Source organism: Chiloscyllium punctatum, chromosome 5 (genome assembly GCF_047496795.1).
Source record: "Chiloscyllium punctatum isolate Juve2018m chromosome 5, sChiPun1.3, whole genome shotgun sequence".
Classification (NCBI taxonomy): domain Eukaryota; kingdom Metazoa; phylum Chordata; class Chondrichthyes; order Orectolobiformes; family Hemiscylliidae; genus Chiloscyllium; species Chiloscyllium punctatum.
In genome coordinates this window covers 21,322,973-21,340,582 of record NC_092743.1, presented here as the reverse complement: position 1 = coordinate 21,340,582, position 17,610 = coordinate 21,322,973, and the positions used below count along the sequence as shown (strand labels likewise).

The 17,610-nt window shown below is 41.2% G+C and overlaps 1 protein-coding gene across 23 annotated transcripts in view; it reads left to right on the top strand.

The window, feature by feature from the left end:
• LOC140476938 (focal adhesion kinase 1) overlaps window positions 1-17,610 on the top strand; it is a 556,498-nt gene that overhangs the window by 395,537 nt on the left and 143,351 nt on the right. For 18 of the 23 annotated variants that reach the window (XM_072569910.1, XM_072569911.1, XM_072569912.1 and 15 more), the window contains one exon: window positions 3,292-3,309. The exons of the other annotated variants lie outside the window; for them this stretch is intronic. In XM_072569910.1, coding sequence (XP_072426011.1) covers window positions 3,292-3,309 — 18 coding nt within the window. The remainder of the gene's footprint in view (window positions 1-3,291; window positions 3,310-17,610) is intronic. 23 annotated transcript variants of the gene reach the window in all.

Here is a 17,610-nt window from a genome sequence, read left to right as displayed (position 1 = left end):
CTTGAATGAGGATTTCAGCAACAGATGAGCTGAGCAAACAGTAAAGCTTAGATTGTTGCAGTGGAAATGGGCGGTTTGTGTGTTGACATTTGAGGTTGGGATATCCATAACACCATAAATGGCCGACTTCTACTCCAGTCAAATCCGATCTGCCATTTGATGAGATCGTGACAAATGATAATCTGTCACTCCATCTTCCTGCCTTTGTCTCATAACCCTTGATTCCCTTACTGATCAAAAATCTGTCGCTGTCTCAGCCCTATCTCTATCTCTCAGCCCCCTTGGGCCACCCCCTCATTCCTGATGAAGAGCTTATGTTCAACACGTTAACTGTCCTGCTCCTCGATGTTGCCTGACCAGCTATGCTTCTCTAAAACCACACTCTTCAACTCTGATCTCCAGCATTTGCAGTTCTCACTTTCTCCTAGTTGATTATAACCTTACTGTGAAGCCTCTTCCAAGGATGTCTACCTTAGAGGCTCTTCTCCTTCTACAAGGATCTCAGTGAGTCTATCTCTCAGCCCCTTTGAGTCACCCCGTCATTGCTGATGAAAAGCTTATGCTTGAAACGTCGACTGTCCTGCTGCTCGGATGCTGCCTGACCAGCTGTGCTTTTCCAGCACCATACTCTTCGATTCTGATAGTCAGCATCTGTAGTTCTCACTTTCTCCTGTCTCAGGAATATGTCTGTATCGTTAATATCCTTAATGATCCAGCCTCAATAGCCGTCAGGGGCTGAATTCCACAGATTGACTACCTTCTGAGAGAAGAAATTCTCAAGCACTCCCAAATCCTTCTGTGCTGCAGTTTTCTGCATTTTCTCTTGATTTAAATATTATTAAAAGCTCCTCTATTCTTCCTGCCAAAGTACATAATCTCAAATTTTTCCCCATTATATTCCATCTGCTGAGTTTTTGCCCACTCACTTAGCCTGTGTATTCTCTCGCTCTCTTTAAAAAATAATAAATATTGCAACTCCAGTCTTCCACCATCTACCCTCAAGTCCAGGGAAGACTAAAAGGTTAGATCCATTGCCCCTGCAATTTCTACCCTCACTTCCTTCAAAGTCTTTGGATGACTGTCATCTCATCCTGATTCCTTGTCAATTTTATGGACCAACAGTCTAATGCTTCTTTCTTAATAATTTGGAACCTTTAGGTGACAGTTTCCTCCTCTATCACCATGGACTGAGCAGCGTCATACCCAGATGAAAGATTCATTTAATACCTCAGCCATGACTCTGCCTCCTTCAGAAAATCCTGCTTTTGCTCTCTGGTCTCGCTCCTCCTACAACCACACTTTTACTCTTTATATGCCCATTCAAGATTTTGCGTTTCCCTGTTATGTTAGTTCGAGTCTTTACTCGTAGTTCTTCTTTGTTTCTCTCGTTTGCTTTTCCAGCTTCCCCCTTAATTCTTCAGTATTCTGCAATATTAATTAGTCTAGCATGTGCTGCCTTAACAAATGTCCTTTGGAAAGCTCCTGTTGTAGTCCAATGTGATACTAGATTGTCAGCAGACTGTCACCATGAAGAAGGATGAGATCAGTGTAGTTTGTTTAGCACCTTACAGTCCTCTGGACTCAACATTAAATTCACAACTTAATATCATAACCTTGTGCTCTTGAAAATATTATTTTGTTTGTGTTTTGTATATTTTGATTATTTAGAAAGCAACTGTTGTTAAGGATCCTACGTGCCCTATTTACGCCACCTCAAGACCCACTTCTTCTTTCTTGTTCCATTACCATTTCCTTCTGATTTGCACTTCTATAATTTACTTACTTTCACTTTCCACTCCATCACAAACCTATGTTAGTTTCTGCTCCCTTCACCTCTCTCGTGACTGTTTGAAGCCTATCACATCTCTCATCTTTTATAGTAGTGATGAAGCGCATGAATCTGAAACATTAACCTGCTTGCTTGCCCACCAATGCTGACAGACCTGCTGAGTATATCCAGCATTTCCTGCTTTTAGTAAAATATTTTCTACATTTGCAGTGTTTTTAGTCTAACTTACAACGTGCACTGACTTTGCTTATTTGCTAATACAACATCTTGCATTTGTACTTCCTGCTTTTTAACTAGAAGTTGTTCTGCTCTCACCTTTTTAATTTATTTTTCCTGAAGGAAGTTTGAAAATTTAATACTTAGCAATATAGCCCTGATTGGAAATATGAAATTAGAAATTTTGTTTAATGTCTCTTCCCATTTTAAATTGAAACTAAAATGTCATTTTAAAAGAAAGATTTATTACCCTGTGTTGTCTACAACTGTACTGATGTTTTGCACTCTTTCAGCAATATTTAATCTTAGCATGCACAGAAGACTTTTTGTATTAATATTTGTACTGTACTTTTTAAAATAAAAGCATTTTGGGTACTCAGCTAATTTGATGACTGGTATACCCTTCCACTGAAAGCATTGGACATGATCAACATGAGTAAAGTTTTCTATCTCGAGCTTAAAAACTTTATGGACGTAACTTTGACAGTGCTTTGTAGAGTTTCTCTAATAATTGCAACCAGCTAAACACTTGTTTTCCATTCACCTTCTGTCCTGTGCTCTCTTCCAATGACTCTTCCAACACTGCAGTTGTGGTGATTAGATACTGTATAATCGAAGTCTATGGCAGAATGCAGCCCTATACCTGCTTGAGCCCAGAAAATGCTGCTTTATAGTGCATCATCTTCTACCCTAAGGGATCTAGGTTAAACAACCCATGTTATTCACTAAAGCACTTGTGTTTGAATCCAGCCCAAACTAATTGGGTGGAAGTTTCCTGTTTCTCCTGACTTCTGGATCCCAAGTGAAATGGATTTCAGTTTTCACCTGATATACGTGAATCCTTAGCTCAAAAGAACATCAAAAGGGGTATGAAATGTTCAAACACAGTTAAATTCATCTTGCTTTAAACATATTGATAGGCAGGAGAGTGATTAATTCTGTATGTGGACAAGTTGTATTTAAAGAGGGAGTTAGTGATTTATGTTGGCAGATACTGCCAGTGTGACAATCAGTTTAATTCCCAGTATTAATATCTTCAACAATTCATCACAAATATAAGGATGTGCAAATCTAACATTAATTTAGAGTTTTATATGATCTATAAAAATTTATTTTTAAATAAATCCTTAGTTTCCAGCTGTTATGAATCATATATTCTTGCATTTTCTGATGCCTTTGTTCCTGAAGATTGTTTTTGTTTCCTGCCTCTATTAATAATGCAATTTTCCACCTTTTCTCCCCTCCTTGTTTTTCTTCTCTTTCTCTCTTGCTGCCTGGATTCACAGATGAAATTAGTGGGGACGGTAATTGTTATGCTTAAAATTACAAAGAATTTGAACTTGCTAACAACATTAATTCATGTTTTAGTAGTTTTTGCTTTTAGTTTATACACCAGGAAAATGTACAGACTGACTTTCGCATACATATCGCACAGCAGACTATGTATGCAACAGAAGCATTTTTAAAATTACAGTTCAGTGTCTTTACTATTGAATTTTTCATTCTATGCATGTAATTAATGACTAGAAAATGTACTAACTGCTTTCTTGATATTGATTCTGCTACCCAAACAAAATTTATTGTCTAACCCTATTCTTTAAATGTTCCTTATATTAGTTATGTTATTTACTGTCTGATTTTCTTGCATCATATTTGGATCAGTAGGAAAATCTATGCCAATGTTCTAGCAATGTTACCATTTGATGCTGGTATGAGAGTGACCTAAGGCAGCCATTAATGCTCTTCCTGTTCTGTACAGTATCTAGTCTTGGCTCAATAGCATTCCTTAACAATATAGTTGACACAGGAACTTGGGTGAACCGTTCCCCTCAATGCTCCGACCAATAATGACTGCGTGCTCTGCCAGTCATGTGGCATTGAACTTTAATCAAGACTTAATACTGGCTATTGTATTTTTTTTAACATTGGTAAATGAGATCTGATCCATTATGTGTAATGTGACTAACATGGGATGGGGTCATAATGCATGTCCCTGGTTTTATTTTCTTTTTAAATATTAACCAATTACTCATCTGGGAGGAAGAATGAAATCTCCCCCAGTTTAGATTATTTACTGAGCTGTACTATTGTTTTTTTTTTCAGTTTATTTTTAGAGGTGTTCATTGACAATCTAGATGTGACTCGGTTAAGAGATTGTAATCTAAAAATAATTTATGGTGATGTAGCTGTAAGTCTGATAACTCAAAGGCAATGAAGGCAACAAACTTTGCATTATTGCATTGAGTAATTCAAAGAAATTTGGGAACAAATTACTTTTGTCATATTTCGATTGTTTTCCAAGTACCACAAAGAAAACAAGTAAATAAGAGGTCCTTGCTGACATAGTGTATTGCACTTGACCTTTTAACTTAAAATATTTAACTTTCAATCCAACTCAAACTGGTCAGATACATGTTCTTTTGATCTTTTGGCTATTAGCATCATATGCATTTTTTTTTTCAAAATAATATATTTGAGCAGCAATGATGAGTTTAAACAATAGAATAGAATCCCTACAGTGTGGAAACAGGCCATTTTAGCCTCACAAATCCATACCAAATCTCCAAACAGTATCCAACCCAGACTCGTGCCCCTACCTCAACATCTGGGAGACGGGATGCCTTCTTGCTGATCATTTCAGAGGACATCTCTGGGACACCACACCCACCAAACCCAGCACCTCATCGGCTGAATACTTCAACTTCCCCTCCCACTCCGTCAAGGGCGTGCAGGGTCTGGGCCTCCTCTATCGCCAATACCATTACCACCCAATGCCTGGAGGAATAAAGCCTCATATTCTGCCTTGGGACCCTGCAACCACACGGGATAATTGTGGATTTCAGCAGCTTCCTCATTTCCCTTCAGCCCATATTATCCCAGTCCCAAGCCTCCAACTCGGCACCACCCTCTGCACCTTTGCCCTCACCTTCATCCACCTATTGCTTTCTCAGCCATCTTTCCCCCCCCACCCCCCCCCCCCCCCCCCCACCCCCACCCCGCAATTAATTTCTCAGCCCAACCCACAAGCCTCATTCCTGATGAAGGGCTTATACCCGAAACGTGGATTCTCCTGCTCTGATACTGCCTGACCTGCTGTGCTTTCCAGCAACACACTCTCGACTCTGATCTCCAGCATCTGCAGTCCTCACTTTCTCCCACTCCCCTACAGTTCCTCTAACTAATGCACCTAGCCTGCACATCCCTGAAAACTATGGGCAATTTAGTGTGACGAATTCACCTAAGCTTTGCATTAGGTTAGATTAGATTACATTACAGTGTGGAAACAGGCCCTTCGGCCCAATGAGTCCACACCGACCCGCCGAAGCGCAACCCACCCATACCCCTACATTTACCCCTTACCTAACACTACGAGCAATTTAGCATGGCCAATTCACCTGACCTGCACATCTTTGGACTGTGGGAGGAAACCAGAGCATTTGGAGGAAACTCACTTGGACAATGGGAAAATGTGCAAACTCCACGCAGATAGTCTGCCTGGTCTGGAATCGAACCGGAGTCCCTGGCGCTGTGAGGCAGCACTGCTAGCCACTGAGCCACCGTGCTGTCCTAATCTTGAGTCAGTTCCTCATTAACTGAAGACAAGCTTATTTTGACATGAAGTTTGACAGTCTTATTAATATCAGTGATATTGCAGATTGTCACAGTAGTGCAATGGGCAAATCTTATTCTTTTTTTGGATCAACTTTAGTTTTACTTCATATTTCTCTTTGCTTAACCTAGGTGCCTGAAAAAAATTCATTCGACCATTTGAAAAAAAACCCAGTGGGAATTATGTGCCTTTTTTTCAACGCCATAATAGTTAGGTACAAACCAATGCTGGCTATGAATCATAGAATCCCTACAGTGTGGAAGCAGACCAGTTGGCTCATTGAGTCCACACTGACCCTCCAAAGAGCATCCCACCCAGACCCATCACCACTACCACCGCATCCCAGCATTTCTTATGGCTAATCCACCTAATCAGCACGACCCTGGATACTTTGAGCAATTTAGCCTGGACACCTTTGGACTGCATGACAATTTATGTGTGTCAAAAGAGAAATGTGAGTACAGGCTTAGAATATGTTCCATTTATGGATTTGTTAGCAGACATTATTTCACCAAAATGAAAGAAAATGACTTTAATATATTATTAGCTGTCATTGAATTGAAAAGTGGTTTTCAAACACTGAGGTGCACCAGAAAGCAGGGTCGTGAGGTCCCCAGGAGTGACACCTAGCAAATAGTTAAAAGGGCCAGAATACATAATTAACATTAATGATCCTAGCAACCTGCATTGACATATTAGCTCCTCCACATTACTTCAGTCCACACTTAAATATTCTGACAATTCTCTTCATTGAGGGTAAATTTGATAGATCCCAAAAATGGGCTAGGAGACCATGATGCATAGTGAACCTGTTCCCATTGAATACAGGGCAAACAGGACACCAATCTTCAATGATTTCCATGTTGTTGAGCTATTGATTGACAAACCACATGAGCCAATATCATAGTGGCTGGCACACCTTAAAGCTAGACTGTTCCCCCTTAAAGGTGAAGTGTATTGTTGCAAGAGGAGATGATGGTAGTTGGGCAGGAAGGATAATCCAAGAACCATTGAAGAATAACACAATGTGGGAAAGAGCAGGCTCCAAGATTTCTACAGATTCTGGTAGAGGTGCAACTAGGCAGATACTTGATTTCTGCAAAGGCCTAGAAGGCTGTCCAGACACATACTCAAGAGGCAGAGGAGATAGCCATAGAAGGTGTGAGTCAAACACAGACAATCTAGAATAATTCTAAAATCAATGACCACTCACAAATGGTCAGGATTAGTAAATGTATCTATGAATGCTGTTTCCTACTGAGATCTCAACCTCAGACACTATGCAATTCATCATTTAACCACCAACAATGCCTCTCAATTACACCTCATAGCTGATATTCATCTATTTCACCACAACCGCAACACTCACATCTTACATACACAGTCAGCCAAGGTAACCACATTACCCAAATTTACTGAAACTCTTCACTTTCTTTCTTGAGAAACAAGTTAGCACACAACAGGAGGCAGCAGAAGATCTACGAAGAAAGTAATGCCTGCTTGTCCTAAACCCTATGGAGGAGATTGGCCATGCTTGGAATACCCTTTTTTAAATTCACATATGGGACATGGGTGTCACTGGCTGGCCAGCATTTATTACCTAGTTGCCCTTGTGACAGTGGTAGTGAGCTGCCCTCTTTAATTTTTTGAAGAAAATTAGGAATAGGTAGACCCACAATGCTATTAGGGAGTTCCAAGATTTTAATCCAGTGATACTGAAGGAATGCTGATATACATGAATTTGAAATGATAGGGGTTAATTAGAAGTAGTTAGCATGGCTTTGTGCGTAGGATATTATGCCTCAAATTTGTTGGACTTCTTTGATGAAGTAATGAGAAAGGTTGACAAGGGCAGGGCGGTCGATGCAGTCTATATGGAATTCAGTAAGGCCTTTGATAAGGTTCCACATGGTAGGCTGATCTGGAAGATTAGATCGCAGGGAATCCAGGGGGAGCTGGCAAATTGGAAAGAGAATTGGCTTGATGGTAGGAAGCAGAAGGTAATTGAAGGATGTTTTTCAAACTGGAAACCAATGACTAGTGGAGTGCCTCAGAGGTGGATGCTGGGCCATTTACTGTTTGTTATCTATATCAATGATTTGGATGAGAATGTAAAAGGCATGATTAGTAAATTTGCAGATGACACTAAAATAGGCAGAATTGTGAACAGTGAGAAAGGTTATCAGAAATTACAGCAAGACCTTGATCAGCTGGGGAAGTGGGTCGAGAAATGTTGAATGGAATTTAATATAGATAAAAGTGAGGTTTCACCTTTTTGAAAGTTAAATCAAAGTAGGAGTTTCATGGTGAATTGTAGGGCCTTAACAAGTGTGGTGGAACAGAGCCACCTTGGTTCTCTGAAAGTTCAGTCACAGGTAATAGGGCAGTGAAGGAGCTTCATCAGTCAGGGCACTGAGTATAGAAGTTGGTAAGTTATGTTGAAGTTTTACACAATGTTGGTGAGGCCACACTTAAAGTATTATGTTCAGTTTTGGTCACCTTGTTATAGGAAGGATGTTATTAAACTGGAAAGATTGCAGAAGAAATTCAAAAGGATGATGCGTGTAGGCTTGAGTGCAGGGGGAGGTTGCACAAGCCAGGAATTTTTTTCTTTAGAATGTAGTCAACTGAGGGGGCACCTTTATAGAAGTGTATAAGATCATGAAAAGCATGGATAGGGTGAATGCACTCGGTCAAGATTGGAGTGGTGCTGGAAAAGTACAGCAGGTCAGGCAATATCTGAGAACCAGGAAAATTGGCATTTCAGGCAGCCTGATGAAGGGCTTTTGCCTGAAACGTCAATTTTCCTGCTCCTTGGATACTGCCTGACCTGTTGTGCTTTTCCAGCACCACTCTAATCTTGACTCTAATCTCCAGCATCTACAGTACCTACTTCTGCCTGAATGCACTCAGTATTTTTCCCAGGATTGGGGAATCAAGGACTAGCGGGCATCATTTTAAGGTTAGAGGGGAAAGACATTTATTTCAGTGCAAAGGGCCTAACAGGGAAGGCAGATGAACACAGGGCAGGTTAGGAACATGGGACTGGGATCTCATAGCAATTACAGAAACATGGCTCAGGGATGGACAGGACTGGCAGCTTCATGTTCCAGGATACAAATGCAACAGGAAGGATAGAAAGGGAGGCAAGAAAGGAGGGGAGGTAGCGTTTTTGATAAGGGATAGCATTACAGCTGTACTGAGGGAGGATATTCCCGGAAATACATCCAGGGAAGTTACTTGGGTGGAACTGAGAAATAAGAAAGGGATGATCACCTTATTGGGATTGTATTATAGACTACCTAATAGTCAGAGGGAAATTGAGAAATAAATTTGTAAGGAGATCTCAGTTATCTGTCAGAATAATAGGGTGATTATGGTAGGGGATTTTAACTTTCCAAACATAGACTGGGACTGCCACAGTGTTAAGGACTTAGATGGAGAGGAATTTGTTAAGTGTGTACAAGAACATTTTCTGATTCCATATGTGGATGTACCGACGAGAGAAGGTGCAAAACTTGACCTACTCTTGGGAAATAAGGCAGGGCAGGTGACTGAGGTGTCAGTGGGGGAGCACTTTGGCACCAGCGATCATAGTTCTATTCATTTTAAAATAGTGATGGAAAAGGGTAGACCAGATCTAAAAGTTGAAGTTCTAAATTGGAGGAAGGCCAATTTTGACAGTATTAGGCAAGAACTTTCAAATGCTGATTGGGGGCAGAAGTTTGCAGGTAAAAGGATGGCTGGAAAATGAGAAGCCTTCAGAAATGAGATAATGAGAGTCTAGAGAAAGTATATTCCTATTAGGGTGAAAGGAAAGGCTGGTAGGTATAGGGAATGTTGGATGACTAAAGGAATTGAAGTTTTGGTTAAGAAAAGAAGGAAGCATATGTCAGATACACACAGGATAGATAGAGTGAATCCTTAGAGTATAAAGGCAGTAGGAGTATACTTGAGAGAAATCAGGAGGGCAAAAAGGGGACATGAGATAGCTTTGGCAAATAGAGTTAAGGAGAATCCAAAAGGGTAACGAGGGAGAGAATAGGGCTCCTCAAATATCAGCGAGGTAAAAACAATGACTGCAGATGCTGGAAACCAGATTCTGGATTAGTGGTACTGGAAGAACACAGCAGTTCAGGCAGCATCCAAGGAGCAGCAAAATCAATGTTTCAGGCAAAAGCCCTTCATCAGGAATAAAGGCAGAGAGCCTGAAGAGTGGAGAGATAAGCTAGAGGAAGGTGGGGGTGGGGAGAAAGTAGCATAGAGTACAGTAGGTGAGAGGGGGAGGGGATGAAGGTCAGGGAGGAGAGGGTGGAGTGGATAGATGGAAAAGGAGATAGACAGATAGGACAAGTCCGAACAAGTCATGGGGACAGTGCTGAGCTGGAAGTTTGGAACTAGGGTAAGGTGGGGGGAAGGGGAAATGAGGAAACTGTTGAAGTCCACATTGATGCCCTGGGGTTAAAGTGTTCCGAGGCAGAAGACGAGGCGTTCTTCCTCCAGGCGTCTGGTGGTGAGGGAGCGGCGGTGAAGGAGGCCCAGGACCTCCATGTCCTCGGCAGAGTGGGAGGGGGAGTTGAAATGTTGGGCCACGGGGCAGTGTGGTTGATTGGTGTGGGTGTCCCGGAGATGTTCCCTAAAGCGCTCTGCTAGGAGGCGCCCAGTCTCCCCAATGTAGAGGAGACCGCATCGGGAGCAACGGATACAATAAATGATATTGGTGGATGTGCAGGTGAAACTTTGGATGTGGAAGGCTCCTTTAGGGCCTTGGATAGAGGTGAGGAAGGAGGTGTGGGTGCAGGTTTTACAGTTCCTGCGGTGGCAGGGGAAGGTGCCAGGATGGGAGGGTGGGCAAATATCATCAAGGCGGCCTTTTTGTGGAGCTGCAGGAGATACTAAACAATATTTTGCATCAGTATTCATTGTGGAAAAGGACATGGAAGATATAGAATGTAGGTAAATAGATGGTGACATCTTAAAAAATGTCCATATTACAAAGGAGCAAGTGCTGTATGTCTTGAAACACATGAAAGTGGATAAATCCCAGGACCTGATCAGGTGTACCCTAGAACTCCGTGGGAAGCTAGGCCTTTTACTGAGATATTTGTATTATCGATAGTCCCACGTGAGATGCTGGAAGGCTGGAGGTTGTCTAATGTTGTGCCACTGTTTAAGAAAGGTGATAAGGACAAGCCAGGGAACTATAGACCAGTGAGCCTGACGTCGGTGGTGGGCGAGTTGTTGGAGGTAATCCTGAGGGACAGGATGTACATGTATTTGGAAAGGCAAAGACTGATTACACATAGTCAGCATGGCTTTGTGCATGGGAAATCATGTATTACGAACTTTTCATTGAGTTTTTTGAAGAAGTAACGAAGGAGGATTGAAGAAGGCAGAGCGGTAGACATGATCTATATGGACTTCAGTAAGGCATTCGATAAGGTTGCCTGTGGGAGATTGGTTAGCAAGGTTAGATCTCATGGAATACAGGGCCATTTTGATGTAGAACTGGCTCAAAGGTAGAATACAGAGGGTGGTGGTGGAGGGTTGTTTTTTAGACTGGAAGCCTGTGACCAGTGGAGTGCCACAAGGATCGGTGCTGGGTCCACTACTTTTCATCATTTATATAAATGATTTGGATGTGTGCACAAGAGGTATAGTTAGTAAGTTTGCCGATGACTCCAAAATTGGAAGTGCAGTGTACAGCGAAGAAGATTACCTCAGATTATAATGGGATCTTGATCAAATGGGCCAATGAGCTGAGAATTGGCAGTTGGAGTTTAATTTAGATAAATGCGAGGTGCTTCATTTTGGAAAAGCAAATCTTAGCAGGACTTATACACTTAATGGTAAGGTCCTCGGGGGTGTTGCTGAAAAAAAAAGAAACCTTGGAATGCAGGTTCATAGCTCCTTGAAAGTAGAGTTGCAGGTAGATAGGATAGTGAAGAAGGCATTTGGTATCCTTTATTTTCTTGGTCAGAGTATTGAGTACAGGAGTTGGGAGGTCATGTTGCAGCTGTATAGGACATTGGTTCGGCCACTGTTGGAATGTTGCGTGCAATTCTCATCTCCTTCCTGTCAGAGGATATTGTGAAACTTGAAAGGGTTCAGAAAATATTTAAAAGAATGTTGCCAGGGTTGGAGGTTTTGAGCTATAGGGAGAGGCTGAATAGGCTAGGACTGTTTTCCCTGGAACATCGGAGACTGAGGGGTGATCTTTTTGAGGTTTACAAAATCATGAGGGGCATGGATAGGATAAATAGGCAAAGTCTTTTGCCTGGGGTGCGGGAGTCCTGAACTAGAGGGCATAGGTTTAGGATGAGGTGGGAAAGATATAAAAGAGACCTAAGGGGCATCTTTTTCACGCAGAGCGTGATACGTGTATGGAATGAGCTGCCAGAGGAAGTGGTGGAGGCTGGCACAATTGCAACATTTAAAAGGCATTTAGATGGGTATATGAATAGGAAGGGTTTGGAGGGATATGGGCCAGGTGCTGGCAGGTGGGACTAGATTGGGATGGAATATCTGGTCAGCACGGACGAGTTGGACCAAGGGGTCTGTTTCCATCCCGTACATCTCTAGGACTCTATATACTAGCTTCAGAATAGAGAATTATGAAGTAAAAACTTAGTTGATCCAAAGAAATCTGCCAAAGAAAAAAAACTTGCCCAATGTACTCCATCTAGAAAGACAAGGGCAGTAGATACACAGAAACACCGTGAGAATTGTGCGCCTTTTGTTTTTTTTTCAACATGTAGTTGTTATGTACAGAGCCAATGCATGGCAATTTTGTATCATACATGAACCAAAAGAGAAATGTGCAAAAAAGCTTGATCATATCATGTACGGATTTAGAATACATTGCATTTACGGATTTGTTAACAGGACATTTATTTCACCAAAATGAAAAACCACTTTCAGGAGCCTTGGTAAATTTCTGCAATGCACCTTGTAGGTGGTATACTGCGTGTTGGTGTGGAGGGAGTGGATGGTTGTAGATGTCCCAATCAAGCAGGTAGCTTTGCCCTGGATGGTGTCAACCTTCTTAAGTGAATTGCAAATGGAGAGTATTTCATCACATTCTTGATTAGTTAATGCAGTATCCTAGAAGTCAGCAGAAACTTCGTTGGTACTTGCCATACTTCTCTCCCTGATAATTTTTTCAACTTAAGAGCACAATACACCTTTTGTAAAGAAAGGATATCATCTTTATGTTGTTGATCCCTATAAATAGTACAGTGAGAGTGTGATGTTATCCATTTTATGAATAGAAAGATAACATACTCTCTAAATAAAAAGAGTGCTTTGGTGCAGAGGGATCTGGGTGTCCTCATGCATTAATCACAGAAAACTAGTAAGTAGGTATAGCAGGTAATAAAGAAGGCAAAATGAATTTTGGTATTTATTGCTAAAGGTATAAAGTATGAGTGTTGTTGCAACTCTACAAGATCGCACCTGCAAACAACAGTTTTGGTCCCCTTACTTAGGAAGGGATATAGTTATATTCAGGCAGTTCAGAAGAGGTTCGCGAGGTTGATTTCATAAATGAGGAGTTTGTCTGGTGAAGAGAGAATGAACACTTCAGAAGTGTTCTATTCTGTACTGTTTCAAAGATTGAGAGGAGTTTGGGGTATATGAGACACTGAAGCAGATTGACAAACTAGCCATAGAGAGAATGTTGCCTAGAACCTAGAATGAAAGTCATAGTTTTAGGATAAGGGATAGCATACTTAAAATGGAGACAAGGAGAAATTAATTCTCTGAAAGAGTGTTGAATCTGTGGACTTCACTACCCCAAAGAATGATGGGTGCAGAGACATTGAGTAAATTTAAGGAGGAGATAGATGGCTTTTTAATTAGTAATGGGTTGAAGGCTTATGGAGAGTGGAGTTGAGGTTGAAGTGAGATCAGCCCTGATCATACTAAATGGAGCAGGCTTGAGGGGCTGAGTTGTCTACTTTTACTCCTCGTTCTTATAAAAGGTCCAGCCTGCTACTGAGCCTGAACTTGGGTGTTTAGATAGTGTTGGGGTCCTAAACATTTCCAGTAATGTCACATTAGTGTTAGATGCTTATAGTCATAGCCTGCATAATTTTTGCAACAGTTAATTGCATGCTTATCAATGCTTTCACTTATATTGTGACTGGTGCCATTTACTCCAAAATTGTGTCTGTGATGTATGCAATAGTTTGAAGCTTTACATAGTCACCCAGACAACAGATGCAGACTATTCCAACATAAGTGATAAAGTTCAAGAAATAAAGAATCAGTTTAGGTGATAATATATATTTAAATCTTTCTTTAGGAGTCATCCATTTGTTTTTTTTAAATTGTGTTATTCTATGCTGTTCAAAAATAGTTTAATACCCATTCGTATAGGATAATGTCATATCCCATTACCAAGTTATCACCCAGGTACACCAGTTAGGTATGCAGGCACAGTGTCACAAAATGCCATGCACAATGGTCATCAATAATTCTTTTATTGTTATTTTAACTTATCATTTTGTTTAAGTATCAGTGAAATTGTTTCTGAGTGTAGTGTCTTGAATCTAATCATCTAAGAAAATAGAGTTAGCAAGCAGACTGAATATTATCCGATTCTATTATTGTGATCTCACTACCTCCCAGATAATCCTCTCATATAAAAATACTAATTGACTCTGGTTATACAGCATTAAATCCAAAATAACCTGTTCCCTCATGCATTCCTCAACATATAAACATATAATATATAATGGGCAGTGCAGTGGTTAGCACTGCTGCCACTCAGCGCCAGAGACCCGGGTTCAATTCCCACCTCAGGCGACTGACTGTGTGGAGTTTGCACATTCTCCCCATGTCTGCGTGGGTTTCCTCCAGGTGCTCTGGTTTCCTCCCACAGTCCAAAAATGTGCAGTTTAGGTGAATTGGCCATGCTAAATTGCCCGTAGTGCTAGCTGAAGGGGTAAACGTAGGGGAATGGGCCTGGGTGGGCTGCGCTTCAGCGGATCGGTGTGGACTTGTTGGGCCGAAGGGCCTGTTTCCACACTGTCAGTAATTAATCTAATCTAAAACAAAATAATGATAAAAATACTCAGTAGGTCTGTCAGAAACTGATGAAACAAATAACCTTGTGAATCCATCAGCTGTCGGCATCTGTATTTTCTACCCTTGGTTATTTCTGAGCTACATACGTACTCATTTTCCTAATGAAACTTTTTTTAATTGTCTTTATATCATCTTTTATTATCTGCGTTACTCTCCCTCCTTGTCCATTTTATTGATTTTTTTTTCCAAACGTCAAGATTTTTGAAAATATGTTTGCTTCACAGCTTTGATCAACCAGCAACCACATCTCAGTACAAGCTAAAAGATCAAATCTATTTTTTCCATTAACTAATCAATTATGGTATGAATATTTTGTGCATCTAGATTTAACACCGTTAATTTTAACTTTCTGTAACTCTTTTCTGATGTTATCTTAGTCAATGATACTTTGTTACTATTCTTCAGCTCTCGTCAACATCTGCTCAGTTTACTTTGATAAACAGGCTTAATATTTCCCTTCAAACTTTGAAGATTTACCTTTGCCTGAAGCTTCCTTTGCCCTTCTTAGTTTGAAGTCTTTCTACTGTCACAGTTACTCCATTCACAGGCTAGCCTTCTCTTTTCCCCAGTAATGGTGACGCCCAGTACCTAAGACTAAGCTGAAGTAAAACAAGACAGGCAGGACATGTGGCAAGTGGTACTCTGTCAGGGCCAAAAACTTACCCTTGATATTGTGACATTTTCAAAACGTTCATCATAAACATCATGGGGATTGCAAATGGTCAGAATCGCATTTGGACAGTATGAATACATTAAAATGCTGCAAGTGTCAGGTCAGGGTAAGAAGTGAAGGAATAAAGTATCAGTGAAGCAAGCGGGTATGAGCGGGTAGCAGTAATGAGACAATAGCAGTGGCAAAATGTGTACACTGTGGTCAAAGGGGAATTCAGATTGCAGAAGCATGGCAGACAGAGCATACAAGTAAGGAGCAAAAGTCAGTCACTTGGATCTTTGAGCCTGCGACCTTGGCTGGTCTGATTTTAACCTCAACCCTACACTTCTGCACACCCCTGATAAACTTTCATTCCCTTGGTAATCAAGAAGCTATCTACTTCTGCCTTAAAAATATTTAAAGATGCTGCACTTGAGAAGAGATGTGGAGGAAGTGATGATGGCTCTGTAATTTTCTAGTTTTGAAGCTCATTTATTTTGTGCGCAAGTGTGTTAACTTTGGTATCATAAGTTGTTTTAAACCTGTTCCTTTTATTTGCACAGTAATGCATTAATTAAGTGTAAAAAGTACGGTTGATTGTTTGTTTGTTAAATATTTCTGTGTTTAATTGCTGGAAATTTGTCACTGTAATGAAAATTACTCTGGTCACTGCAGCTGGAATAAACTGCTGAGCAGGTGGAGTTTTGCATTCCTTTAAAAATATTTAACCAACTTCAGATGTATGTTTAACAGTGAACGTCTTCACACGTATCAATGGCGCTCATACACGAAGCTTGACCACACAACTTACTGACACATACTTAGTAGTTGGCTGGTCTTTCTGTTCCAGCTTTCTGAATTTGTGCTTTGTAAATTTTTGGCATTAAAACTGAGCATAAGAGTACTAGGACTTTGTTAGGGGCAGGAGTTTTCAGATGTAGGATTTTCCATCCCACCATGCAGTGTGTCAGTGAGGAATGCATCCTCACAAATCACAGTAGCTCTTCTAACCATTTAACACTTCATGGAGTGTTGGTTGAGTGGAGGTTGGACTGTCTCAACCTGGTTGGCTAGGTGCTCTGTTATCCCAGCAGCACCAGTGGCAGTCTTGATCAGGACTAGAGCTACAATTAACCCCAGAATCTTATTCTGCAGTCGAGAACCAGGTATTTGTTTGTGGTTTCATGGAAGAAAACTAGAGAAAATTAGTGAACCAGTGGATAACTGCTGGAGGAGAGCCTTTTGTCTGGAAACGGGGGCACTGAGCAGTGAGCATCTGGTGTAGAAAAGAAGCCCTCAGGTGCACCTTCACCCCCATCTAAGACTCCGGCAATATGTCCTGAGCTTCCCAATTTCTTGAATTCCTCCGGCCAGCCTCCAAATTAAAACCCCACAGGTGCAGATACTTGGTTTTGCCCCAGCTGAGGCTCTCAAGCGTTAGGTTGAAATTGCAGACAGGTGAGGATAGGTTGGAAGAGAGTAGGAGGACCATCTAGGGAATTTTACCTTAACCAGCATGCACACCCTCTGGGGTACTACAATTCTGCCTCTGTCTGGATTGCTGTGAAGAGAATCAAGATGATGACTGGAAAGCATTATAAAAATACACCAGAGTTATACATTCACTTAAGTTATTTCCTGCAGTTTCTGAGATTAAGACTATCCCCAGCTATTTCAATGGATTTATTCTCCCCCTACCCAGGCTTGTGATCTGTATTTATCCATCCCTTTGACCTGCCCCTGAAATCACCTTGAGTCTTATCCTTTATTTTCCTTTGGCTATCACAAAGCATAGCTCATCTTCGTGACCTCATACAGTCATAGAGATGTACAGCATGGAAACAGACTCTTTGGTCCAACTTGTCCATGCCAACAAGATATCCAAACCTAATCTAGTCCCATTTGCTAGCACTTGCCCCATATCCCTATAATCCCTTCCTAGTCATATACCAATCCAGATGCCTTTTAAGTGCTGTTATTGTACGAGCTTCCACCACTTCCTTTGGCAGCTCATTCCATGCATGCACCATCCTCCGTGTGAAAATGTTGCCCCTTTGCTCCCTCCTATATCTTCCCCTCTCAACCTAAACCAATGCTGTCTAGTTCTGGACTTACCTACCCCAGGGAAAAGACTTTGTCTTTTTATCCTATCCATGCCCCTCATGACTTTATAAACCTCTATAAGGTCACCCCTCGGCCTCCGCTCCAGGGAAAATAGCCCCAGCCTATTCAGCCACCCCCTGTAGTTCAAAT